This window comes from Aspergillus pseudonomiae, assembly GCF_009193645.1.
Source record: "Aspergillus pseudonomiae strain CBS 119388 unplaced genomic scaffold BDV37scaffold_75, whole genome shotgun sequence".
In the NCBI taxonomy this organism is placed as follows: domain Eukaryota; kingdom Fungi; phylum Ascomycota; class Eurotiomycetes; order Eurotiales; family Aspergillaceae; genus Aspergillus; species Aspergillus pseudonomiae.
The window spans coordinates 120,961-146,666 of record NW_022476067.1 but is presented as its reverse complement, the minus strand read 5'-3'; the positions used below and the strand labels follow the sequence as shown (position 1 = coordinate 146,666).

General features: G+C 48.3%; 9 protein-coding genes and 1 non-coding gene across 10 annotated transcripts; 5 read left to right on the top strand and 5 right to left on the bottom strand.

Moving 5' to 3' along the window:
• Positions 1 to 11: 11 nt before the first annotated feature.
• On the top strand, positions 12 to 5,646 carry BDV37DRAFT_274284 (putative MFS transporter; the record flags this gene model as incomplete). The annotated part of the gene is made up of 9 exons (XM_032085209.1): positions 12 to 204; positions 299 to 399; positions 457 to 604; positions 655 to 1,692; positions 2,284 to 2,405; positions 2,510 to 2,555; positions 2,624 to 3,386; positions 3,450 to 3,791; positions 4,497 to 5,646. The coding sequence occupies 9 exons, from the start codon at positions 12 to 14 to the stop codon at positions 5,644 to 5,646; spliced, it is 3,903 nt and encodes a 1,300-aa protein (XP_031938006.1).
• An 813-nt stretch (positions 5,647 to 6,459) lies between these two features.
• Positions 6,460 to 9,690, bottom strand: BDV37DRAFT_286429 (uncharacterized protein; the record flags this gene model as incomplete). Its single annotated transcript, XM_032087918.1, has 4 exons — positions 6,460 to 6,707; positions 6,854 to 7,026; positions 8,585 to 9,422; positions 9,504 to 9,690. 4 exons carry the CDS (start codon positions 9,688 to 9,690, stop codon positions 6,460 to 6,462), a joined length of 1,446 nt encoding a protein of 481 aa, XP_031938005.1.
• Positions 9,691 to 10,135: 445 nt separating this feature from the next.
• On the top strand, positions 10,136 to 11,362 carry BDV37DRAFT_199076 (alpha/beta hydrolase). Its single transcript, XM_032079823.1, has 4 exons — positions 10,136 to 10,339; positions 10,403 to 10,421; positions 10,514 to 10,594; positions 10,643 to 11,362. The coding sequence occupies exons 1-4, from the start codon at positions 10,298 to 10,300 to the stop codon at positions 11,134 to 11,136; spliced, it is 636 nt and encodes a 211-aa protein (XP_031938004.1). The 5' UTR covers positions 10,136 to 10,297; the 3' UTR covers positions 11,137 to 11,362.
• Positions 11,363 to 11,408: 46 nt separating this feature from the next.
• Positions 11,409 to 12,448, bottom strand: BDV37DRAFT_286427 (palmitoyl-(protein) hydrolase; the record flags this gene model as incomplete). Its single annotated transcript, XM_032087917.1, has 6 exons — positions 11,409 to 11,514; positions 11,567 to 11,955; positions 12,017 to 12,070; positions 12,133 to 12,223; positions 12,296 to 12,307; positions 12,366 to 12,448. The coding sequence occupies 6 exons, from the start codon at positions 12,446 to 12,448 to the stop codon at positions 11,409 to 11,411; spliced, it is 735 nt and encodes a 244-aa protein (XP_031938003.1).
• A 1,385-nt stretch (positions 12,449 to 13,833) lies between these two features.
• BDV37DRAFT_257161 (uncharacterized protein) lies at positions 13,834 to 15,463 on the bottom strand. Its single transcript, XM_032082916.1, has one exon. The coding sequence runs from the start codon at positions 15,311 to 15,313 to the stop codon at positions 13,967 to 13,969; it is 1,347 nt and encodes a 448-aa protein (XP_031938002.1). The 5' UTR covers positions 15,314 to 15,463; the 3' UTR covers positions 13,834 to 13,966.
• Positions 15,464 to 15,571: 108 nt separating this feature from the next.
• On the bottom strand, positions 15,572 to 16,762 carry BDV37DRAFT_257160 (putative GPI anchored protein). The gene is made up of 2 exons (XM_032082915.1): positions 16,110 to 16,762; positions 15,572 to 16,051 (listed from the first exon to the last, which is right to left on the bottom strand). The coding sequence occupies exons 1-2, from the start codon at positions 16,524 to 16,526 to the stop codon at positions 15,776 to 15,778; spliced, it is 693 nt and encodes a 230-aa protein (XP_031938001.1). The 5' UTR covers positions 16,527 to 16,762; the 3' UTR covers positions 15,572 to 15,775.
• Positions 16,763 to 17,012: 250 nt separating this feature from the next.
• Positions 17,013 to 18,320, bottom strand: BDV37DRAFT_257157 (copper transporter family protein). The gene is made up of 2 exons (XM_032082914.1): positions 17,613 to 18,320; positions 17,013 to 17,559 (listed from the first exon to the last, which is right to left on the bottom strand). The coding sequence occupies exons 1-2, from the start codon at positions 18,077 to 18,079 to the stop codon at positions 17,445 to 17,447; spliced, it is 582 nt and encodes a 193-aa protein (XP_031938000.1). The 5' UTR covers positions 18,080 to 18,320; the 3' UTR covers positions 17,013 to 17,444.
• Positions 18,321 to 18,550: 230 nt separating this feature from the next.
• On the top strand, positions 18,551 to 21,141 carry BDV37DRAFT_257156 (ferric reductase family protein). Its single transcript, XM_032082913.1, has 2 exons — positions 18,551 to 19,057; positions 19,117 to 21,141. The coding sequence occupies exons 1-2, from the start codon at positions 18,894 to 18,896 to the stop codon at positions 21,083 to 21,085; spliced, it is 2,133 nt and encodes a 710-aa protein (XP_031937999.1). The 5' UTR covers positions 18,551 to 18,893; the 3' UTR covers positions 21,086 to 21,141.
• A 237-nt stretch (positions 21,142 to 21,378) lies between these two features.
• Positions 21,379 to 21,470, top strand: BDV37DRAFT_t179. The gene has a single exon. It is a non-coding gene; the product is annotated as a tRNA-Arg (tRNA).
• Positions 21,471 to 22,832: 1,362 nt separating this feature from the next.
• On the top strand, positions 22,833 to 24,933 carry BDV37DRAFT_257153 (uncharacterized protein). Its single transcript, XM_032082912.1, has 5 exons — positions 22,833 to 23,114; positions 23,200 to 23,691; positions 23,758 to 24,078; positions 24,139 to 24,433; positions 24,487 to 24,933. Exons 1-5 carry the CDS (start codon positions 23,046 to 23,048, stop codon positions 24,513 to 24,515), a joined length of 1,206 nt encoding a protein of 401 aa, XP_031937998.1. The 5' UTR covers positions 22,833 to 23,045; the 3' UTR covers positions 24,516 to 24,933.
• The last annotated feature ends 773 nt before the right edge of the window (positions 24,934 to 25,706 follow it).

Genomic DNA, 25,706 nt, shown 5'->3' with positions numbered 1-25,706 from the left:
GAGCGACAGCCATGGAGTACCGAAGTGAGCCGAAACCGGACGTTGAATCACCCCGACAGGGCAGCAACATGATAGCACCCCAGGAAAACGACACCGGGTCCTCTTTTCTTGAAGGGGAGAGCGAAAAGCATCTGCTCTGGAAAATCGATATACATATTTTGCCGATGGTTGTGCTTCTCTATTTATTTAGTTTTTTGGATAGAGGTTGGCTCCCCTTCCTATGTCCATGAGGATATTGCTTCAAGCCACTGCTTCATTCCGTTTCGAATGCTGGCCTGCTGATACATATATATCGCAGTGAACATTGGCAATGCTCGACTGTATGGTCTGGAAGAAGACTTAGGCCTAGTTGGGAACCAGTACCAGGTCGCTGTGTCTATCTTATTTGTAACCTACTGTGTATGGTTGATCTCTGGCATCTGTGGGTACGGCAAGATTTCTGACTGTTCCATATAGTTATTTGAAGTACCATCGAACCTGGTCCTCAAGAAACTTCGGCCGTCACGCTACATTGCATCGATTTCGGTGATTTGGGGTATCATAGCGACCCTAACAGGAATCACCCAGAATTATGGAGGGCTGATCGCGTGCCGTCTCCTCCTAGGTTAGTAACAGTCTTGATTCCGCAGCCATATCAAATATTGATGAACATAGGTGTTGTGGAAGCCGGGCTATTTCCCGGGCTTATAACATATCTCACCCTGTTTTATAGCAAGCGTGAGCTCGCTCTCCGGACCGGGTATCTTTTTAGCAGTGCAGCAGCAGCCGGTGCATTCGGCGGACTTCTAGCATATGCAATTGGGTTCATGGATGGGATCAGCGGACTTCGAGGCTGGCGGTGGATTCTGATACTGGAAGGTATCCCAACCGTACTCCTAGGAGTGGTGGCGTGGTTCGTTCTAGCCGATGATCCTGACACAGCTTATTACTTGAACGAAGAAGAGAAGGCCCTCGTGGTCCGCCGACGGATGCGCTACGTGGGTCAAACGGCATCTGCGCAGAAGTTCCACTGGGCAGATGTCAAAGAGGGCGCACTTGATTGGAGGATCTGGGCGTTTTCCATCGCTCAATTCGGCATCGATACCATGCTTTATGGCTATAGTACTTTCCTTCCCACTATCATCAAGGGCATGGGTTCATGGTCGACGCCCGAAGTACAGGCACTAACAATTCCATGCTATGCACTTGGGGCGTTGGCCTATCTGGTGACCGCTTGGGTCAGCGACCGAACTCAGCGCCGCGGTCTGTTCATTTGTATTTTCTGCGCAATTTCCGTCGTCGGCTACGGAATCCTGATTTCTGATACATCCTCCGGGGTGCATTACTTCGGCGCATTGCTTATCGCCCTGGGGCTGTATGTGGCGGTCGGGTTGCCACTCGCATGGCTTCCCACTACGCTTCCTCGCTATGGCAAGCGTACCTTTGCTACAGGGTTGCAACTCACGTTTGGCAACATTAGCGGTGTTATGTCACCGTTCTTGTACAAAAATAACGAAGCGCCTCGGTATGTCCGGGGAAATGCCGTGACATTAGGCCTTGTGGGATTTGCAGGAATAGTGTATGGACTCATGTGGTTCTACTACCGCCAGAAGAACATTCGCAGAGTCCAAGGCCTGGAGGACGAGAAGGTTGCGGGGATGACCGAGGAAGAGATTGAAGAACTGGGAGATAAAAGTCCTCGATTTATTTATAGTACGTGAGTGTACAGTACATAGAGCCACTACTGTGGAAATAGATAGACAGTGATCAGATGTGTTTTTCAGCGAAGGAAAAACTCATCTGGTCTGTATATATTCAAGTTATCGATAGAAATGTCTTGAAACGACAACATAGAAGACGCTGTTATCCGCGATCGTGCGCCGTAATATTTTAAATTGATAATTAGTAGTAGAGGGAAAAAGTAGAAAGTCATCGTGGACTTAAAGTGCTCTTAGTGGACAGGGAGTCACTCGATTGTTTCACTGCTTACAGAGCGTTGCAATGAATGAATTTAAATTTATTGTCTCGGCAACTTCGCTGATCCTTGCATACCACTTACAACACTGTCTCCAGCTTCTATCGCTCAGTGATCTACCGCATGTCTACCCCACGATAAAAAGACTACTATATGAAAGATGCTGGTTGTAACATCACCATGGGCATTGATTATTTCCCTCTTGACTGCGATTGTCAGTATTTTCTTCTATAACCGCAACCCCTCTGCTCCGGACATTGGGTCACCTCATTGCGCAAGCTGGAACGCGTGGTACAATCCACTCCGAACAGGCCAGACCGGATATCAAGACAATGATTGGAACATAGTCTACCACCTAGGTGGCAACGGGCCATGGATAGAGAAGACTGACGGGCTTGAAACACCGGGCTTTAAACCCCCAAAGGAGTGCGTTATTGACCAGGTGCATTTGGTACGGTTGTCTTCCATACCGCATAGTCCTCTAGATGGACGTCTTCAATCCGAATTTGAACTATCACTTGAGTCGGTTCGGAAGTAAATATTAATACCTACCAGATGTCTCGCCACGGGGAAAGATATCCGACCAAATCTGCTGGGAGTCGTATGTCCCGCTCTACCATCATCACTGGTATTTCAATAGAGCCTACTATTCCTAACATCTATCCCAAGGTCACCTTGCACTTCTGAATCGAATCAAAGAAGCAAACGTGGTTCTTAATGGTTCGCTATCGTTCTTGAACGACTGGACATATTTTACCGATGAGCCACAAAAAGACTTTGACCAGCTGACCAGAACTAGTCCGTATGCTGGCACACTTCAGGCTTTCTCAACAGGCGTTCGCTTCTTAACGCGATACGGACATTTGTTGCCACGCCAGGGGACGACAAGGCTGTGGGCAAGTGAGAGTGACCGCGTGATTGAAACAGCGCAACATTTCGCGTCTGGATTTTTCGGCCTGGATTGGGAAAAGACTGAAAAGGCTACGTTGGAGATCATTCCCGAAACACTCGAGCGAGGCGCCGACACTCTGACGCCGGGCGATACATGCCCAAAATACATCGAAGATCCTGTGAAAGGACACGACAACGGTGTCAATATGCTGGCTCTTTTCCAGGACGTGTACATTCCGGCCATTGCCGAGCGACTAATAAATGACGAGCAAAATCTGGCACTCGGATTCTTAACCAATCTGGAGGTCTACAGTATGCAGGAGATGTGCGGATTCGAGACGATCTCTCGCGGGTCAAGTCCTTGGTGCGATGTATTTACTCATGACGATTGGGAGAATTTCGAATACGCCCGTGATTTAATTCACTATTACCGTGCTGGACCAGGCAACCCGTACGCTGGGGCGATGGGCTGGCTCTGGCTCAATGCTACGACTGCTCTTTTACGATCTGGGCCGGACGCTGGTACTATGTTCTTCAGTTTGTGGGTGACATCGTGGCTCCCAAAGATCAGTTGATTGCGAAACATACTGACTCCCTGGTTTAGTGTTCATGATGGGGATATCGCCCCCTTCCTCACAGCACTGGATATCATGAGAGACCCAAAGTATGATCCGTTCTTACCGACCACACATAGAGTGGCAGACCGCGTCTGGCGTACCTCGTCCGTGCTGCCAATGGGCGGAAGAATCGTTCTTGAGCGGTTGACTTGTCAAACCTCATCGGCGAAGAACTCCAGTGGTCAAGAGGCCATTCTTCGGGTTAACATAAATGACAAAATTGTGCCACTGCCGTACTGCAAATCTGGGCCTGGGCTGTCGTGTCCGTTGAAGGAGTTTGTTAAGCATGTAGAAGGACGAAGATCGGATGTGGGAGATTTTGGAGAAGTGTGCGGACTAGGAAACGATGCTGGATATATAAAATTTTTACGACAGGGCTAGAGCATCATATGCTGAGATACCGTACCAAGAGAGAAATCGGGGGGTTTTTTTTTAATAAAAAAAAAAAAAAAAAAATAGTGCTTGGGTGTCAAGACCTCGAAGCCGTTCCTTTTCAGTCACAGGAAAAGCGAACATAACGTTAAATTGACATTACACCGCCTATGTACCAGGTCACGGTATAGAAAATATAATATAGATGTTTAAAATAAATAAATACCTCTAGATAAGCATTATAGATGGCTGTTCTAGAGTATCAGGATGTATGGCCTCTGGAATGATAGATGGGGCCCACGTGACCGTCCCCGGGCTAACAGAAGTGTTTACCGCAGCCCCAAAACTTTTGGGAAGATCGACTGCTTCCTCATCGAGGTTTTGACAGCAAGCTTCATTTTACATCCTAGCTCATTAGATACAGCTTTCATCACCCCGGCTGCATTGCCTCCTTTCAATCCTTATTTAAATCAATAAGAACCACAATACATTCATAATATGGAGTATCATTTTGTTCCTCCGGAGGAGCGCGCAAAAGATGACAAGGGCAATCTTCTGCCCTGGGGCTATGTCTACAAAGAGTGAGCATACGATTACTTTTTGCCCCTTATATCTGCTGCTCATTGATGTTGTTGACTAACATGTCTAACTTAATCGTGCAGTGAATCCCGGAACCCTCGACGACCACCCGAAGAGAGTGGCCCTTTTGGAAAGAGGAGAAACGCTCGCTACGATCATGCTCGATCGCGTACCCGTACGGGAACACCTGCAAAGAAGGAAAATCCAAACGTTGCGGAATTCGGACGGCTTTTCGCTATGCAGCAAGAAGAGGAGAAGACTCGCAGCAATACCTTACCGAAGTCGACATCTACCTCAAATCTCGACAACGCACGACAGCAGACGGAAAAGGTCGCCACAGAATGCATACTGTACGGCTACAAGAGTAAAGACTTTGAGTGGAAGGTGATCGATAAGTATGAGCGGGTGTCCAGAGGCGTGATCTGTGAAGATTACCCGCGCTGCGATCCTAACTCCATGAGTGGGTATTCGCAGCTTCTGAGCGGCGGCGATGTGGTGATCCATTCGAATTTGTCTGCGGATGCGAACCGCAAATCGAAACGTTATGCGGGTGGCTTCCACTGGATCAAGGTTACGTTCGATTCGACGATCGCGGCGGACCGCGCTTGCTTCTACTCTCCCCAGGAGATCGATGGACACCTTGTTTTCTGTGAACTGTATCATGGCCAAGGACCCGCGGAGGATGTACCAATCCTTGCAGATTCATCGGCCGCCGAACAGCAAAAATCGAAAGCATCGCGCACTTTGACCACTTCGCGCTCGACCACGTTCCTCCAGACGAATGAACGCTCGACGTTACCGCGGTCATTCACTGTGAATAACCTTTCTAGTGTCCCGGATGTAGAAGAAACCCAATCATTTGAATCGACGCCGACTGCAAGCTCGATGACTGCCACCGGTGTGGATCAACCATCTACAGCTTCCCTTCAACAACGGAATGTGCCCCAAGAGCCGAAACCAGAGTCTGAGTTCATGACACATATTCCGACGGTGCGTCGGGCGAAATTACGCCCAATCGCTGAGGCTCTCCCGCCCCAACCGACCGTCACCGAGCGCGTGTTGCGATCCATTCCGATCCTCAGTTGGTTCACCGGTGACATCGTGGGAGACGGGCCGCAGCTCAAGGATGATGGGACATTCGACTATGATAAGTCGAACACCTACTGGCGTTTCTGGTATATGATCGATATGGTTCTCGGCACAGATATTTGCGGATTGCGGGAGGAATCATGATCTCTCACAATGCTTGCTCCCATTCCTCCACCACTTCTTACCAACTACACCTGAACTTAGCACCGGCGATGCGAAGCTCTGCAAGCGTCAGTCAATGCAAGCCCAGCTTCGGGTCCGGAGGCATTCCCGCTCGTGAGCAAACGTCTCCACTAAACAGTACTATGACTGGCTTAGCAATACCAATACCCTTGCATGTACGATAGCACCCCCCCGCCGACAACTGTTGGCGCGAGTTGACGTTAGCCGAGTTGGCAGTTTTCGTTCGTATACTCTATGATTTATGGCATTTACTGGTCGGGATCTTTATTTAATTATGCATGGAAGGCGAAAGGAATTAATAAACTAGTCGCATTGCACCTGTCTCAGCTGTTCGTAGGATTACAATACTTGTATATATAAATGTCGGTGTTCGCTTTGCGACATGCTTCTTACCTATCATCTGTAAGAAAAGTACTAGAATCCTACGGTTACTGTATCCTTAACAGCAGAACTTCTAGCACAATCTCATTGAACCCTGTCAACAAGACCCCTCCCATCCTCTTCACCCATTGTGCCACTCACAATCATCAATCCCAACAACACAATGACCCATCAGACCCCACCTTAGAATCCAGTTCCAAAGAAACAAAGGGAACCAGGATAATAAAGTCCCCAAGAACAACAAGACACCGATTAAGAAAAAATTAAAGTGTTAAGAGTTAGCAAAGGAAAGAAAAAGAAAAGAGATTATGACAGCCCTTTTTTCATGTCTTTGTTCACATTTTTATATCAATCAATTAAAACGCATGATATGATATGATATGGTTAACGAATTTACTCGACATTGCTCTCGAAGTTCTCGCCCTCAACCAGATCGGGGATATCATCCTCATCATCATCCTTCTTGCCCTCGGCGCCGGCCTGGTTCTTCTGCATGTTCTGGTAGCTCTCGGCGAGCTTGCGGAGGGAGGCGAGGCTGTCGGGGCCAAGCTGGTTCAGGATACCGGGGACGAGCTCGGTGAGTTCCTTCTCTTCGCCGTTACCGTAGAGAGCGAAGGTGTTGGAGGGGACGGAGGCGTGGACTTTATAGAGAGTAGAATCAGTAAGCAAGTTGTACTTTTGGGGGGGGGATTTCTTGTGAGGTTGCGACGTTTTCCAGCCGGCGGGTGTGCCGGGTGGATTTATAAGCGCCGGTTGTGTGGGTGGATGGATGGGTGGTTATATATACCCTTGGGAGCACCGAAGTGGATGACGTTTCCGTCTTCCTTGAACATGTTGACCTCCTCGATGGCCTGGATGGGCTGGACGTTCATCTTCTTCAGGGTAGCCTGGAGCTTCTTGTCGTCGGCGCCGGAGGACTTGTGGACCTTCTTGACCTTGCGGCGGGGAGTGCCCTTGCCTCTGTTTTTTTTAGGGTAGTTCGTCAGTCGGGTGGATTCATGGTCGGGATTGTAAGAATTGAGAGTAGATCAGAGAAGGGCGAGATAGGGTATTGGGGGAGTGTGGTGGGTTAATTTCCCATTTTCGTGGTCGAATGGCGGTACCCGAGAGAAACTGTGCGAAAAGAAAGAGAATTTATACGTACCCTGTTCAACATGAAGATATAGGTTAGCTAACGGATCACGTCACATTATCCAAGTCATTCAAAGGAATTCCCATTTCTGAAGCTGCCCGGGATTTCATGTCGCGACTGGCGTCTGGTCTTTGGAGCTTTGGCGGTTTGCAGACTCGTCCGCGACGGGTATCGCATTTCCTCCGGCTTAAGCGACCAGTTCCTCTCGCTGCCAATGCCACTAAATCCCAGGACCACTTATTTCCAGAAAGGATTGGGGGGAAATGGAGGGGAGAAAAATATGGAATGGACACGTACCAATCCGCACGCTAGCCTGCATGCGAGCCAACTTTGCCTGATCCATGATGATGATTGTGTGTTGAGAAGATGTTCCTTGAACCTAGTGGGATGAATGGACGTCAATAATCTGGATCTGTGGAAACTCGGACTCGGTAAGGCTTTGTGGCAGAATGTGTGGCTGCCAAGAAAGCGGTGGCTGATGCTCCATGTCCAACAGATGAGGGGAGAGGGACAACAATACACACCGGTTAGGGGAGACAAAGGACGAATAGAAGGTTACAGAGAGTAAGAAGGGGGGGAAAAGAGTCCACGTACCAAGAAGATAAAAATCGTTGGTCAGTTGAATGGTGAGAGTCTCAAGTGGTTGAGTTGAGAACACACTGTGGCTGATGATGAGGTGAAAGTTGGTTTGTGTGGGGGGTTCATGCTGACTTGTGGCGCTTCCTCTACATTTTCTACTCACGACGACTGAGTCCTGCCCGGGCTATTTCCTCTACACGGTCGGTCATTTTCGTCTCTTACGCTGGTTTGTTTCACCTTCATACGTGCCTCCCTCTTCTACCTGAATTCTCCTCTCCAGTCGGTCGGCTGGTGGTCCGGATATTGATTGTGGGCTCGAATGGGCTCTCGAGGTTTGGCAGCTGCTCGGCTAAACCCTAACGATCATGGATCCGTCATCATGCATGTCAATCCGGTTATGCATGGCTGAAGACGACGAACTCGGGCAAGACCAGCTCTCTGCCATTCTTTGTGGTTTTCGCAACAGAGCTCTCCTGTCCGTTTGGATGCACTCATCTCGTACCGCTTTAGCTGTCTTGCCAGGTGATCCGCCGGCCAATCGCTTTCCATACTTTACTAATTCCGGTCACAGTAATTCGTAACCTGAGCGTTTGAAAGGCGGATTGTTTTGTAAAAAGAGAGAAAAGAAAAGAAAGACAAAAAAAAGTATAATAGAATGACACTGATTAGCCAAACATCTAGCCAAAAACAACTGTATCGAGTACAATAGTCCAAAATAGATAGCGATTAAGATTAGGCATATATATCAACCAGATTATGTGTACCAGATGGCCAGACAACACGAGGCAGAACAGACCAGAGGATCACGATTTCTCGGCGATCTGATTCTCCGTCCATTCCCAGAGCTTTCGTGCCATGTCTGCATCATCGGCGAATCTGCTCGAGCCGCGCACCCCGATTGGGACATAGTAAGCCCCGTTGACCAGTTGCTCTCTCTCCGTCCCGGCCGCCCAGAGCTGATTCATTGCTCCTGTGCGTATACTACGAAACACAGTAGAAAGTATATTAAGCCCAAATCTTGAGACGGCATTCATCGCGCTGGTATGGCGATATAGTTCGCTGGACACTGCACCCGGATGAACAGAAACCGAGAGAATCTCTGGGTATCGGCGAGCAAGCTCCGACGCGAAAAGGATGTTGGCAGCTTTGGACGCGCTATAACGGACTAGCGTGTGGACGGCCAGGAGAGCAGACGTTGAGGTCATGACATCAAAGGACGGAGCAGCATGGCTCCCCACGGAACTCAACGTCACTATTCTTACATCTGATGAGGGGCTTCCGGCGGTTTTTTTTAGCGTGGGGAGGAGCAGTTTGGTAAGCAGGAAATGGCCAATATGATTTGTTCCGAATTGAATTTCGAACCCTTCCTTTGTAAGCTCTGGCGGATTCGCCATGGTGCCGGCGTTGAGGATCAGGATATCCAAGCGGTCACACTCCGAGCAAAACTTCTCTGCAGCATCGCGTATAGACTGGAAAGAAGACAAATCAAGATCAATATGTCTGATGTCGACGGAGGCGGAAATAGTGTCATGAATCAAGCTGATGGCCTCGCGAGCTTTAGTGGCATCTCGAGCGGCGAGGTATATGCGGGACGGGTTATGTTGCGCAAGCTGAAGAACGGTCTCTTTTCCAAGACCAGCATTCCCTGAAAAATAATTCGTCACATGTTAGTATGTTATGGCTGGAAAGAGGGTCTGTACGAACTCGAAACTCAGTCAGGATTTACCTCCTGTGACAAAAATGACCTTCCCGGAGAGGTCGCCAATATCTCTTCTCGGCTCAAAGGAGAATCCCAACAAGCCAAAGGTAGCTTCGCTCAACGTAGGACCAAGACTTGAGTACATATCCAATGGATGGCGCAAGCCTTGCCAGGCAAAAGAGCCATTGAGAGCGAGATTTTGATAGAGAGACATGTCGAACGTAATGTACTGTATCTTAGTCAAAGAGGAGCTGTGCAGTTAGCTGACGCCTTCTAGATATATAATACTAGCCGGGTCTTTTTTGTGCTGGAATGTAGGGATGTCGTGAAACACGGACGTTGACTGCCATGGTGCCTCCGCGTTCAGCGACCGAGGTTCCTACGGAGTAGATTAACTCTCGATCTAAATTAACTTTTCCACTTCATAGACGACGCAAGGGATATGCAATTCATCCATCAGGGGTTCTCGACTGATTCAAGACATATCTTCATAGAGAGAGTACCGAAAAGGATGAATATACTCCATGTTTGGAGAATCCACTTTTCTCACGTAAATTGTTGTAGTGGTCAGCGAGGGAAGCTAGTGAGATGCAAGGTAAGCGACTAAGTAATTTAACTCCCGTATTCTGGTTTTACTCGGGTAAATATGCACTGTCAGCATGCAACCTCGCAAGACGAAGTAAGAGTCACCACAACACAAATATATTTAGCCATTCAACACTCCATAGTTTGAGTCCGATTTATTCTACACCTCAGATTCAACTGCAGATCGTTCCTGGCATTGCTCAAGTGCTATCACTACATACCTTCACATTCTCAAGATGCGATTTCTTTGTTTACATGGCTCCGGCACAAGCGGGGAAGTATGTGGGACAATGACTGCTTTTCATCTCTCGGCCACAGGAAGAATACTAATCGACAAGTAGATTTTTGAGATCCAATCCGGTAATTAAAGCAACATCTGGGGACCCTGGAGAGGAAACCGCAGATGACCATGACATTTCGTTCCACAAATCGTTCGTTCTAACCACAAACAGGGGGCATAAGTCAGGCTCTGGAAGCCAAAGGGCATCGCTTCGTATATGTCGATGGCCGATTAGACTCTGAACCTGAGCCAGGTACGAGTTCTTCCTCTTTCTCCATATCATCACCATAACTGGGTCTAGACCTGAAGGGCATCTTGGACCCCCCGTTCTACAAACACTATCCCCGCGATATCGCACCCGGTGAAGACCTCGCGCGTGCGATCGAGTACACCATGGATATCATTAAGAAGAAAGGCCCATTCGACGCTGTAATGGGGTTCTCACAAGGCGCCGCTCTTGCAGGTTCGCTTCTTATTAACCATGCCAAAACACATGACGTGCCACTGTTCAAAGCCGCTGTCTTCATCTGCGGTGCGGCGCCGTACGAGACATCTGGAATGGAGACTATCCAGCCGACGCCAGGGGAGTATCTGATCAATATTCCTACGACTCATATTGTAGGTAAGCAGGATGGGATTTACGACCTCAGTATGCAATTGTATGGTCTGTGCGAACCATCGAAGGCGGAGTTTTACGACCACGGATCGAGGCATTTGATTCCCTTCGATGCCAAGAATACAGAGGCCATGGTTGCTGCTATCGAAAAAACCATTAAGCGCGCGAAGACAGGTTAGGACTCAAGAAACTCGCTTTGCTTTACTCGAGATGTGAAAACGATACGAACAGGGAATCATGTACGGCGTGCGTCTGGGTTTATTGAACAATAGATGAATAGGAACACATGTATAAAGCAGAATTCTGATGCTCAATGCTATCTCTTTGAATCATCGCTTCTATCTCTGGAATGGTATCTCGAGAACAAAACCGCAACCAATAAGCATACCATACCCAAGACCATGCTAGATGTCATCTTCTCCAAGATCAAGAACCGGGGGGAACCATCAAGTCATAGCCCGGCGGAAGCCTGACCGTCACCTTCCGCAGGGATGACCTGCTGAAGGAATTTCTCCAGATCTTCGATTTCCTGGGGATCGGCAGAATGGCCAAGATCACTAATACCGAATCAATAACATAGTCATCCCGTGTAGAAATGGGCATACTCACGGGTAGGAGTTGAACTGAACATTCTCCAGTCCGAGGTCTTGAAGCAGCTTTGACGAGGTCTTTCCAAACTCATGCTTCACTATCTCATCATCGGTCCCATGAGCAAGGAAGAACGGTGTCTTCTTGTTGGGCCAGTCCTCGGGAATCTGGTTCTTGATGCGATCGCTCAGAAGCAAATAGCATGAAAGTCCGAATACACCTCCCAGCTTTTCCTTATTGGTAACACCCGTAAACACAGACATCGCGCCTCCTTGAGAGAATCCACCTAGAACTATGCGCGAAGGATTGATGCCCTGGTCGATTTGTTCCTTGATCAGGGTGTTGAAGTACTCGCGGGAGCGGAGGATGCCTGGTTCGTCCTGGGTGCGGATAGCTTCTTCGAAATCCAGCTGCGAAGGTGTTAAATGAGACCAATTTGATAGGAATGCACCAGGAACAAGGGTAACTCACATCACGGCCGAGCTTGGAAAGGTCGTACCATCCAGGCATTGACATACCAAAGTTCTGCAGCGCGCAGAATCGAATATCAGCCCATTATCTCTCACCCGAGAACATAATTTACATACCACTGTGATAGGAATCATGGGCGCATTGGGAAAAATAAAAGTAACTTCTTCGAACAAGCCTCTACGGCGCCAGTTCTGAGCAAGGCCCATCCTATCCGGAGAACCTGGTCAATGCCTGTATTTGGCATCCTTCAGTTTCTTCGAGGGAGAAAGTAATACATACCATCCAGCACCGCTATTCCAAAGGAAAGCTGTTAGCTAACTGACACCCCGTTAAAGGCATGAACACCAACCTGTCGCCCAGGCCATGAGCCATGATCACGGTAGCCGTGTGTTTCTTGAGTGCGGGAACGACAAAAGGAGCTCGGGTCGCCATTTTGCTGGTTTTTAAACAGTCGCAATGATATATTGACAGAATAAGCGAGTGTAAATAAAGAAGACAAGAATGAAGCCCGCAAAAGAAGAAAAATCGGAGAATAGGGAGAAGGAAAGCTAGGTAACCAACACGATAACGCGATAAACATCCCCCCGCGATTCTGCCTATCTAACTCCTCACCGCCTATTATGATGGAGGATTATGCCCCCACAAAGTGCAGAAGACCTAACTTTGTATTAGCTTTAATGGGTGTGAGGTAAACGGTGATGCTGTACAAATAAAAAACACTGCGCAACCCAATACATGCTGCCTTGGGGTAAAAATGATTCAGCAGTGATGGCAAAGACGTTCCCTAAGCGGTGCAATGGACATGGGGGGAGGAAATATTGGCCTTCTCAGTGTTAGTATATATAGACATTATCTGGCTAAAATGTGTTGAAAACAACTGAACGTTTGTTCTCAATGACTAGAACTCTAATGTTGTCCAGCTGGTTATTGATCCCGCACCATCTTGGATTAGGGTTACAGAACCGATAAGTGGGAATTGCTCTATAAAATATCATGTAAAACACGCCCCGTCTTTAAGGAGGCGTAATTTAAAGCAGTTCAGTAAAATACAGTGTTCCAGCCCCATTTCAAGAAACCTGGAGTTTGCCTTCTGAGATATAAGGGTCCTACATGATACCAGGGGGGTTACTATGTACCCGTAGTAAATCATATAAAATCCAAGTTTATCATATGGTTCGGTAAACGGAAGATAAAAGCTTTAGTCGGATCTTTGAACTATACATATACCCGAGCTACGGGAAGGTATACTATCACAGGGGTTTACAGTGAGCAGGCCACACCTATGTCTTTGCCTGGAGAGGCGGGTGATGGCCCTTCATGACCATTTACCCAAATTCCACATATCAACGGAGCTCATTGGTCTCAAGATAGGAGCTGTCCCGATGAGGTCAAGTGGTGTTCATTGGATTCTGGGACGTCCTACATAGGGCTTGCTCGGCTATACCTTAGACTCCGTCTGTCGCGTATTTATATATTGCAGACCATGGTGAATTGAGAGGTAATCTAGTAAATCATCGTACGGCATGAAGCAGAGGGAACTTGATCCGTGATTTTCCTGGGGCTTCCTCCTCGTCACAATCCATGATCTAGTGAATATTCGAGGGAATGATAATCTTGAGATACCAACACCGAACAACTTTTACTATAACAAAGAAACATCCGATATACCACAGAAAGAATTAGGTCGTTCCCAGAAAAACCTTGCATACTGGACTCACCTGCGAGCGCTTCACTTTCTTAAAAACATGCTATGAGCTTCCTTATTAACTTCTTATAGCGACATTAAAGGCTGGGTTGTATCTCATAACAAATTTAGGTTTTCTAAAGCAAGCACGGATGTTGCATTGAATATTACCTAGTTAATATGGTGACCAGTTCTATGTACTAGATTAAACCCATAAAATACAAGCGATGGAAAGATCAAGAAGAAACCACATATAGACAAATCTATTACACACAAAGATCGTACACCTCCTTCCTCACCGACTCGATAACATTCAAGATAAACAAATCCTCCACAACGCCCTTCTGCCACGTAAACATCAACACCAAACAACCATCACCACCTGAAACAACCGAGACCCCAAACGCACTTCCCGTAACAGACGCACTCTGTGAGAAAACGACACGCCCAACCCGCGGTATCCCTTCTGCTGACGTGCTAGAAGTAAAAGCCCCGACATTCGACACCTCGTAGGTAGATGACCTCGGCAGCCCGACCTTTGACAGGTAGAGCTCGTTTTGGTAATCATTTACGTACCTAAGGAGATTGGCGGTAGTGTCCTTGCCCTCTTTGCTGAGTTCCTTTTCGATTGTCGCGCGAGACCGCACGGTCACGGACCAGGGAAATGAGGCCTCATCGAGATCTTTCCGGGAGTAGTCTTCGGTGTATTCTTGAACCCAGACGCCCATCGAATCTTCTGTGATGGGGTCAGGAAGCCAGCGACGATTGGACATCGCGCCGGAGCACTTGACCTTCGTGGAGGATTCGGGAAGATGGGTGAAGAGGGAGCGAGCGATGACTGTTTGGAGAGCGGCTGTTATGGTTGTCTTGTTTTCGCGGCAGCGGTCCCTGAATGTTGATGATATATGCTTTGGGAAGACAATGTGTTTTGGCTTCGTCTCCAGTGGGAGCTTGACCTCCGATCCGGTCCATAAACCAGGATCACGAGGGTCATAGATCTTAGCTTTGAAGAGTTGAACAGCCAGGTAAGAGTACGATACTGGCTTAGGGTGAACGGCTTCCCCAGGCGGCAAAAGCGGCGAAACAGGCGATGTAATAACTTCCTTGACATCATCGACTGTCAACGAGGACAAGGATTGCAACGCTTGCAGGAAGGTCCTGTGGAAGACCTTTCCCGACGAGCCGTCAGAGATAGCATGATGGAAGAAAAAGACGACGGTGAACCGTCTTTCAGTCTCATCGGCATCATCGGTCAACACGAAAATTCTCCAGAATGGCAACGGGAGTTCAAAAGCGGTGTTATGCTGGGTGCTCAGCAGCGCGTCCAGCTCTTCGTCCCGGTCTTCTGCATCGGGGAAACCGTGCTCACGCTTCTGGAAAAAGACCGATTGGCTCAGGTCGATGTTCGGGAGACGCACAAAGTAAGGCTCCTTTGTCTCCTCGCCGATTGGGACGGCCGAGAGAATTGGGTGCTGCGCAATGAGTATTTCACATGCTTTGTAGACATAGTCTTTGATTGGGAGGGTAAATGTTGCCGGCAGTGTGTAAGTTGCTGCTACCGCTACATTGTAATAGAATCTTAGGTGATGGCGTGCGGTGGAGCATAGCTCCATGCGACCGACCTGCTGGGCGTCAGCTATGGGGGCATGCCGCGGCCCTCATGTGAGCGCTCACTGACCGGTCGAAGCTTTGGGAATTGGTCCATGGCTTTCAATGGGAGATGGTGGCCACGAAAACATGGAAGCCTAAGTGTTAGCGGATGGATAAAATATTGTACATCGATGCACGTGACATAAGCACTGCCCTAATATAACATCAGGTGATATGAAAGAATACGAGGGAACGACGGTCGGTTTTTATTCTCCTATCGTGTTGGGCCAAACTTGGTCTTTTTGGATTGTGCATAGCTGCATGATATAAAAAGGTATACTATACAATGGATGCGTCACAGGACAACAGAATCATTACTCATGACCATAACACCCCCTTTGCAATGTACAGAGAGGGCGTAAGAAAGAAAAGGGAAACTCATTGTTCTCCCATAGCCAGGGAAGAAATACTACCCAAGGCAAAATTCACAGAATTGCCATCCCACCAACAACTGCAGCACCCAACATTCCCCAAGCAGCCGTCTCTAGGGCAACCGCACCAGCAGTAGATGTAGCGCTACCGGTAGAAGAACTGCTAGAAGAAGGGGAAGACGAGCCGCTCTGCGCCTGGCCGTCAGCAGTGGACTCGTTCGCATTGCGCTTTGCGGCGTCCCCGGTGAATGAAGTCGCCTTCACCCCAGTGTTATTCGAGCAAGAGGAAGGTGCGGAATAGTCCACCTCCGTGAACTGGATATCAGCACACTAAAAATGAAACGTCAGTACCCTACACCACATAAGGATTGATTGATTCAAGACGTACGGCGTAGAGACCACCGCTTGGGTCACCGTTGCTCTGCACCTGGAGAGTTGCGTTCATTCCCTCCGTCAACTTTACGCCGACGACGGACTCATCGAAAGTGACATTGGGGAGGCAGAATGAGCCCAAGCCCTCCACTCGGAAGGTCGGGTGAAGAGTGATGTTGAAATTGGTACCAGGGTCGTTTCCGAGAGCGAGAAGTACTTCCACAGCTGTCTGGGCATGGCCCAATGTCAAGGCAACAGGCAAGTCACCGGCGGAAAGAGAGACTTTCGTCCGCTCCGAAGATTGAGACAGTCCACTGCAGGGAAATTGAGACATCTTGTCCTCATCGAATCCACGGCTAGTCGGGTAGTTCAGCTTGAAGTGAGCCGAAACCAGGGGCGCAAGAGACGCCAGGGACAGGATTGAGAGCTTCATAGTGGCTGTGGAGTTGAGAGTCAAGAAACTCGAGCGGGATACAGGTATGTAGAGGGAGGAATGACAGACAAATACGATAGGGGAATTGATAATATTATATAGTATTGGGGGGGTTGGTTAACAGAAGGTGCAGTGGGCATCGATCGGCAACTTCGGCACTTTTCTACTCATTGGGACCAAACTGTTATCAATTGGAAATTTGGGGAAATTAATGCGTCGGACCCAAGTTCCACATTATCCAAGCATCATTGACATGTTATGAGGTTTCTTTAAAATCCGGACTGGAGTTGAGCGCCATCGTGTTTGCTTGACATGGATCAAGAACGTGCGCACAGAGGCTAAGATGGAAACGGCTAGGAAATGTGCTCATATCTTCTCAAAGCTTCAAAGCACCTGCAGTTTGCAGGTGGAGCCCCATGGTCGGCAATGTGGACCAATGGGGAGAGGCACAAATCAACCACGACCGAGATCCTTGGGCCTGAGGCACTCCAGCGTTCAGTCATCGCGCCATCTTGACCCGAACCCTAGTTGAAGTTTATTGGGCTGGAATGAGCTCATGTACTAGTAGTCAAAGGGGAAAGACAATTATGAGACCGAAAGCCCCGGAAAATTTCCTAGGCGAGGTAACATCGCCTGAGGTGGCATTCAAGTGCCACATGGAAAATTAATATTTATCTTACTGGCAATCATTGACATGAAAGTGGGCACATGGTCTCGCAATTGGTACCTCCGAGGAAAGTTCATGATAATAACAACTGATAGAGGTATCACGGAAAAATCATTGAAACGCTCCAAACTCCACTAAATGCATGCAATGCTCGCCTTGACTCCAGAGCCATTGGTGGCAATATCAAGTGTCCAAACGCCAAACTCAGATTGCAAACATGGAAAATAAGAATCATGGCTGCAAAAGTGTCGTCAATGGCCATGCTCATTCCATTGTATATACCGCCCCACGGCCAGTTCGCCTAGAAAAGCGCCACCCAACACAGAGCAGAAGTAGCCAATGTTCATAGTCATGACAGCCAACATGCTGGAAAGGGAATTAGTACTTGAGTCAACGAGGAATGGTGAGTCAATACATACAGCAGATATGATACCCCTGTAATCAAGAGAAAAAGGAATGCTCGCGGCAGATCAACACTAAATCTGAACGGAAGGGGCTCGTGTGTAGCCCGGCGCACAACTTTGACGGACTCTTCCACCCCTTGTGCTGACACGAGTGAAGCCACTTTGGCATCCGGGTCGGCGTCGATACGACCAGCTTCCGTTGACTTGCCCGCGACGGTCACGTAGCGACGATTCAAATGAGCATTCAACCAGTACTGTTCCATGACGCCCTTGAACGCAACCAGGAGTCGGCCAATAATCGATAGAATGATAAGGAAGATGCACGTGCCAGCATACGCGCCACTGGATGACGGAGTCCACTGATTCGAGAACAGGGGTGTGTCCTGGGTATTAACGAAGACCATTGCCATCGACATTGTCATGGATGATGAGGATGACGAAGAGGACGAGTGTGACGAATGATCCATGCTGCTCATATCCATGATGACGGCTTTGGAGTTCCCTCTGCGGGTGAGTCTTTAAAATAGTGATATCGATAAATGCGCCCCGCTATATCGGATATCAGATCTCTTTCCTGAAATCAATCAAGAGATTGACAAGATAGTTGTCGTTGCAGTCAAGTAGCGATGCTCGGGATGCTGAGGAGGGAAGGCGAAAAGGGCGAGCGAGAAGAGGGAAAAGAAAACACGACGTAGTGGAGAGAGAATGCCATGATGATTAGAGCCGGCGTTGGGATCTTTATTAAAAGTTGAGACAAACCAGACGGGCTTGAATGCGGACCAGAGCCAAGTGTCACACCAGCAGCCGAAGGGTGGAGACGTGAGCACATTTTAAGGACCGAGGCCAATCATGGACCAGAGATTAGGGCTCCATCCGCAAACATCTACCTTGTAGTCTGAGCAGATTATTAGTCTTCGGGGTGGAAATGGAAACAAACCAAATAATGGAAATAAAATTCATGCAGAGAACACGCGTTAATAATTACTTAACTCGATGGAGACCTGGTTGTTCTATCCATCCGATAAGCGTATGGGATCTTTTCGGTCATTTCTGCTAATTACATCTATCCCTCTTTCTCCCTCTTCTCCTTCTCTTCACACCAATCATGACTTCCTACTGATTTCCCGGTGAATCACGCTTCAGTCGACGCAGATACCACCACGTGAGAACTTCAAAAAGATGACATGATACCCCGCAATAGCGTTATTCAATTAATGGTTATTATTCTCGATTGAAGATTAACCCATATCCGTCACAACCGAACATCGCAAAGAAACAAACACGCACAACGCCACCATGTCGATGGGTGGGATGGACATGGGCCCAATGGGCCATATGTCCATGGGCGATGGCGTGCCAGGCCTCTTCTATCTCCAGAAGATGTACTGGGCTGTGGTAGGAAGCGCCATAGCTGCTGGGACAGCAGTCAATGCTTTCAATAATCTCCTCGCATTTCAAAGGTCAGTATGCCCCGCCTGTGTGCATCAAGAGATACAAGAAAGCTTACTCGCAGCTATAGACTACGGGACTCCACTCTCACCCCGTCCAAACCCAAATCACTATTCTTCAACACATGCGCTACTCTAACGGCCATCGTTCGAGAAGCAAGCTACGCAACGTTGCCCCCATGGTCACTAGGTGGCCGTATCTTCCACTTTGCTCCGCTAGGTCCACTAGCCATCATCTTAGCCAATCTAGTCGTGGTCCTTGTCTTCTGCTTCTACAAGTTAGACACAACGGACCAATGGTCATGGGAAAATGTTGGCTATCGCACCGGATTTGTAGCTATTGCCCAGATGCCTCTGATATTCCTGCTGGCAGGAAGACAGAACATCATTGGACTCCTCGTCGGCATGAGTTATGAGAGATTAAATTGGTTCCATCGCTGGATTTCCCGGACTCTCTGGCTAACGGTTACGATTCATATGGGCTTTTGGTTCCGGAGCTGGGGACGCTACGACTACATCACGTACCAACTGAAAAACGATCCCTTGTCGCAACGGGGCTTTGCTGCGTGGTGTATTCTGACATTTATCGTCCTATCATCTATGGCGCCCATACGACGACTCAGTTATGAATTCTTCGTCTTACAACACCTCGTGACATTTGTTGGATTTACTGTTGCAGTTTGGTTACACGCCGCGCAAGAAGTCAAGGTGTGGGTGTGGATTTCTATCGGGTTGCTCGTTTTTGACCGCGTCGCGCGATACGCATGGGCCACATATGCCAATTTGTCCATCTTCCACCGCTCCACATCGGAGACGAAGCATGCTCTCTGGGCTAACCGGGCGTCTTTTACTCCCTTACCAGGAAATGTCACTCGCATTACAATCGACAGCCCGGGCATCCGATGGGAACCCGGACAGCACGTGTTCTTGACATGTCATTCGATAGTACCCCTGCAAAGCCACCCATTCACCATCGCCTCTATCCCTGCGGACAACAAAATGGAGTTTTTCGTACGCTCTGAGAAAGGAGGCACTCGGCGGTTCTTCCGTTATGCATCTAAACATCACCACGTTTTAGGCTCCGGGGATACTGCCGCTGTAAAACCGGCCCGTACCGTGTTCATTGACGGACCATACGGAAGGATGAGACCTCTCCGTCAGTTCGACAGTGTGGTACTGCTTGCGGGAGGGATGGGTGTGACTTTCATTATACCCTGTCTGCGAGATATTGTGTCACAATGGAAAATGGAATGTCTCGGAGCGAAGGAGCAGTCCAACAAATCCCCACGCCTCACGCCGACCAAACGTATCCGTTTTGTATGGGTGATCAAGTCGCGGGCTCAACTTAGCTGGTTTGAGACGCAGTTACAGTCCGTATTGTCTGACGTAGAAGAATGTCGTCGTGCTCAGCCCGACATGATCCGAGAGATCGAATTGAGCATATATGTGACCTGTGACGAAAAGCTGGAGCCACAGCCACAACAAGCCCAGACTCTCTGCTCGCAGGCCCAGCCTGAATCCACAATTGTCAGCACTCGTCAAGATACCAAGACTATCGAACCAGCTGCTATCACCGATGAAAAACGCAGCAAAAAGGACGATGTTTCGACCCATTCGATCTCCAAGGTTTCTTCCACGGATTCCGCATCACAGAATGGCTGCCTTCCTAATGGTGGATGCTGCTGCACAACTGCCATTGAAGACGAGGACAATGACAGCATCACCGAACATAAATGTTCCTGCTCCGGTCATGCCCCTGCCTCTCAGGTTCCGGTGCCGGAACCAGAGAAGCTGGATATTAAAGCTGCGCCAGTTAGGGCGCCCGAGCTTCCCATGTTCTCCGGTCGACCGCGACCACGAACCATTATTCGCAAAGTCTTGGAGAAAGCCGAAGGCGAAAGTGCCGTGGTGGTCTGTGGGCCGCAGGGTCTATCAGACGATGTGCGCCGGAGTGTGGTGTACTTGAGCGACGAACGGGCAGTGCATAAGGGAACAGGGGCACAAGGCATATATCTACATGCTGAGAAATTTGGGTGGTAGAAGCTATTTTTTCAAGTATATCATGTATGCTTTTATGACTGTATATATCGACTTTTGACCAATGGACATACTTAACTTACTAATTAAATATACCATATTGCTTCAATCCCAACAATAAACGGTGAAATGTACAATGCCTGATAGGAATCGATAGGTAATAGTACCCAATATGGGCCTATATCCGACGGCGGGCAAGACTGCTTCCGGCCCTATCAGGCGAAGTTAGCGATGTTGGGTGCTTTGTATTTTATTTACCTTATAGTGCTTACTACCGGTCTTTTGCATCAACCTTCGGCCGGCTGGCCTAATGGTAAGGCGTTGCTCTCCTATGGTGGTTCCACTTGTAGTAAAGCAAAGATTCAGGGTTCGAGTCCCTGGTCGGTCGTTTCTTTTTTTTCCTATTTATGTTTCCCCATCGTTATCATCAGCTCGTTTTCTATTCTGCAGTGCCAAGTATAATCTCCTTTCTCTTTTTCTTCTCGTAATAAGTTTCAGATCTTGACCTTGGAAAAGCCGACCAAACATTGTAAAGCATAGCGTGACAGCTGGTTATATTCCCACTGAAAAACACGGTCATAATTAGGGCCATACCAAATGTATGAAGATACAGTATTACCAGGGGGCAAAACCAAGACGAAGAACCAGCAGGTAACCATCGCCAAACACCCGTCACATCCAAGGTACGCAGTAATCAACCCGCATGGTAAATAAACTATCCGTTGTTTTGTAAACCAGATGCGGTTGGGCTCCGTTCCAAAGTATATCTATAGATAGACAGACCCTCGCCTAGAACATCCCCAAATGAACCTCTATTTCTACCTCAAGCAATTACTAAGGCAGAAGAACAATGGAGTGAAGTCTAAGACATGAGATTAGGCCTTCCCGCGCAGACACGGAACGCGTGATTTTGGTGGTGGCTGTGCCCACAACGCAACCTCCTTTACTGTGTACACAGAGGATCTGAGTTGATCTGATCTGATCCGATCCGATCTGGTGCTGGGCTTGGAGTTGACTGTGTGACGTGGTGTTGGTCAACTGGAGATCCCAAGGTTTCGAGATCTACGGGGTGAAATAAACTACGTACGAATTTACTGGCACTGATAAGGATGGTTTTCACGTATTTGATACCCGGTGAAAGATGGGAATTGGGCTTGGAGGGTGGTGAGTTTGTGCTGACGCGGTATGATGAACTGTAAGCGCCGATCAGTACCTGACCCGAGTGTACTTTTGTATGGGCGTATCCGCTATACAGTACGAGGGTACCGGGTATCGCAGAAAAGGAGGATTGTCAGTACAGTATTTGGATTGAGTTGAGCTTTCAATGGAACCTCCCATTCACTTTACATCTCTGGAGGTATTCATAGTTTATTTGGTTCTTAAAATAACTGTATTGAATTAAGGCTCCCTTGTATGCCGTACACTATCTGCGCATGCTTATTGGGTAAAACCATCTTGAGTCAGCATTTGCCGCGTGACAATTTTAGACTTTCCACCTGAGAGACAAGGCTTCACACCAGAAGGCGTTGGCAAGCATAGCAAGACAATGGAGGCGGAAACGAGTGATAAGAAGAAGTTGATAATGGCGTGATTTTGAAGATAGAGTGAATTAGCAGGGGAAAGGGAAAATAATGCTCAGTTGGCATCAGAGAAGAGCGAAATGGATTGGTAATTTCAGGAATGGTATCAGCCGCGGGATCAAACTTACGCCGACGGTAAGGTTTTCGTCCTGACGAGCTCGCGTAACTTAACCGCCACCGTCTCGTCTCGTCTCGTTTTTCTCCTGCCCGTCAACTCTTTCCTTTTCACTTTCTTCCCCCGAGTCTCGCTGCCTTCTGCTCGACCAGCGCCCGTACCTCCATCCTGTTCCGTCGACTGAGCCATTGCGATCATCTCTTTCTTTAATCTAATCGCTTCAGATAATCCATCCACCATCGATTTCATCAATCCTTTTGTCGTGAACATGGGTCGTACCGTCGACCAGGAAGTTCACGCGGCGTTCGTCGAGTTCCGCGCCAAGGAAGACGATAAGGTGCGTGTCTTTGTATTTTCCGTAATATTTCAGCCCGCCGCCCCAACACCGCGATACTGACATGACCACTTTGTTTGCGCGATAGTGTCTCTCCGTCCAGTGTATCTACTGCCAGCAGATCCGCGCCAAAAACACCTCGCGTCAGAAGCAGCACCTGCTGGAGTGCCCCGGTCTCCGTGGCCATACCAACCCCCAGGCTCAGTCTCAGACTGCTCCGTCCGCCCCCAACGGTATCGGTGCTACCAATGGATACCCTCCTACTCCCAATGGCGCTACAGCCACTGCACCAGGCGCTGGTCCTGGCCCAGGTGCCCTGCCTACTCCCAACGGGCCCATGATGTCGAACGGTGTCAATCCCCATGCTACCCCAATGCAGACGCCACTGCAGAATATGCCAGGCCGCGCTTCCCTTCCAACTTCCGGCCCCACCGGCACATCCTCTGGTCCCCCATCGCAACAAGCTGCTCGTGCGACTCCCAAGTCTAAACCGAAAACTTCGTCCTCAAGTTTGCCCGCTCCTCCTTTGGATGATGTGCATGCTGCGTTTGTCGAGTTTCGTGCGAAGGAGGAAGACAAGGTAAGATATGCCTCCGCTAGTGCCATGCCTGATATTGCCGAGCATCCCTGTCTGACTGGGGCCCAGTGTCTCTCCGTCCAATGCATCTATTGCCAGCAAGTCCGCGCCAAGAACACGAGCCGCCAGCGTCAACATCTCTTGGAATGTCCCACCTACCTCAGCGTGATGAAGGATTCGATCCCCGCCAACAACCTCCTCCACACTTTCCCTGAAGGCGACGTGGCTCGCTCATTGCAGATCCCCGCGCCTACTCTTGAACTGGACTTCCGCATGAGCATAAAGATGAACCCGAAGGTGGCTGTTGGCCAGAGCCTTTGGGGCCAGAGAGATTGGGTCACGTTTGTTGGTGGCCAATGGGCTGGCAGATGGGGCAAGGGTATCGTGCTGGTATGTTGGAGGATTCACCAACCAATGATTTCGAGCGCGATAAGCTGACTAAGTTTTTAGCCCGGAGGACAAGATTCGCAGATTGTGACCAAGGAATCCGCGACCAGCCTTCGCGCAAGCTACATGCTTCAAACCGCAGATGATCCCCCGGCTTATATCATCGTGAAGACCAATGGGTGGCTCACAGGCGCCAAGGACGTTCTGGACAAGGTCAACGATCCGGGCGTCGCGGACACGATCAACCCCAACACGTACAAGTACCGTATCAATCTCACCATGGAGACTGGCGACGAGCGCTACGCATTTTTGAACACCTTGATGTGGGTTGGCAGTGGTTGCCGCAGGGGCCATGAAGGTTAGTCGGAATCGCAATCCCGTGCATGCAAGACGTGACTGACCGCATTCTAGTCATCTTTGATTCGTTCCGTGTCAATTAATCTGCTACGATATTGCAGCTGTTTTGTCGGTTCTTCAGCGAGTAATTTTTTGAGGGGAAAAATTGTGCTTTAGTTTCTTCGCAACTTGTTTCTCTATCTGCCCCAGAGTATGTCTTGAGCTTTGCCAGTGTTTAAGCCCTGTTGATCTGGATACATGCTTTTTGCCTCATCCCAATCACGAGTCCGCTTGATGCGTCCGTGGACCACCCATGTTCTTTACGACTTCTCTTCGTTTCTGGCTGTTACTACTGTAAGGTATTTCGATTTCTTTGTCTGGAGGTGCAAGACTGGTGAATTTCTACTCTTTTATACTTCCCGATCCTTTTTTCATATTAGCAGTGCAATGTGAATATCCTGTATCTCTACGAGAATGAAGCCCTTTTAACTGATCGGAGATATATAAATCTTAGCATGACCACCAGAACCACAAGAATAATAACATAAAACAGTATCACCAATAAAACTAGCGAAAAAAAAGAACCAAACAAGATCTAGATCTAGATATAGGATACCGTAAATACCCACTAATCACCAAGCCATGGAATCGGATACACTATACAACTATACAGCTATACAGCTATACAGGTACGGGCAGTAAGTATGTTAGTAAGTACTAGTAGTAGTACCGGAGTACATATAATACCAAAGAAGCTAAAAAAAATCCGTAACGCAGTATAGTATAGCGTACAGTAATACCTCCCCCCCAATAAACCTTAAACCAAAAAGAAAAAAGAAAACAAGCATTATCAAGGTAAAATTACTCACTACTTAACTACTACAGGTTTAAACTATGGACGGCCGGTACGGTGTACTTATTCTCGGGCCGTATATAATTTTTTGTTGGGAGATTTATATTGAGTACATAATATGCATACATATGTGCTTTTATGCATGTTGTACTTCGTGTTTAAATGGTTATTGGGCTGGGTGTACTTACCTGCTTTCCCAGTTTATTGGGTTATTGGGTTTGGGATTCTAGCTGGTTTTTTTTTTCTTTTTTTGCTTTCTTTCTTTCTTTCTTTCTTTTTTTTTTTGCCTTTTGCTACTTTGAGTGCTTGGTATGGTCTTGTGCTGATCATGGGTTTTATGGATTGATTAGTGGTCGATGGGATGGAGGATCTATTTATGCTATAGTTGTGTATTCTGTGAGAGTAGACGTTACATCTAAGGAGAACAGGAAAGTTAAAGATT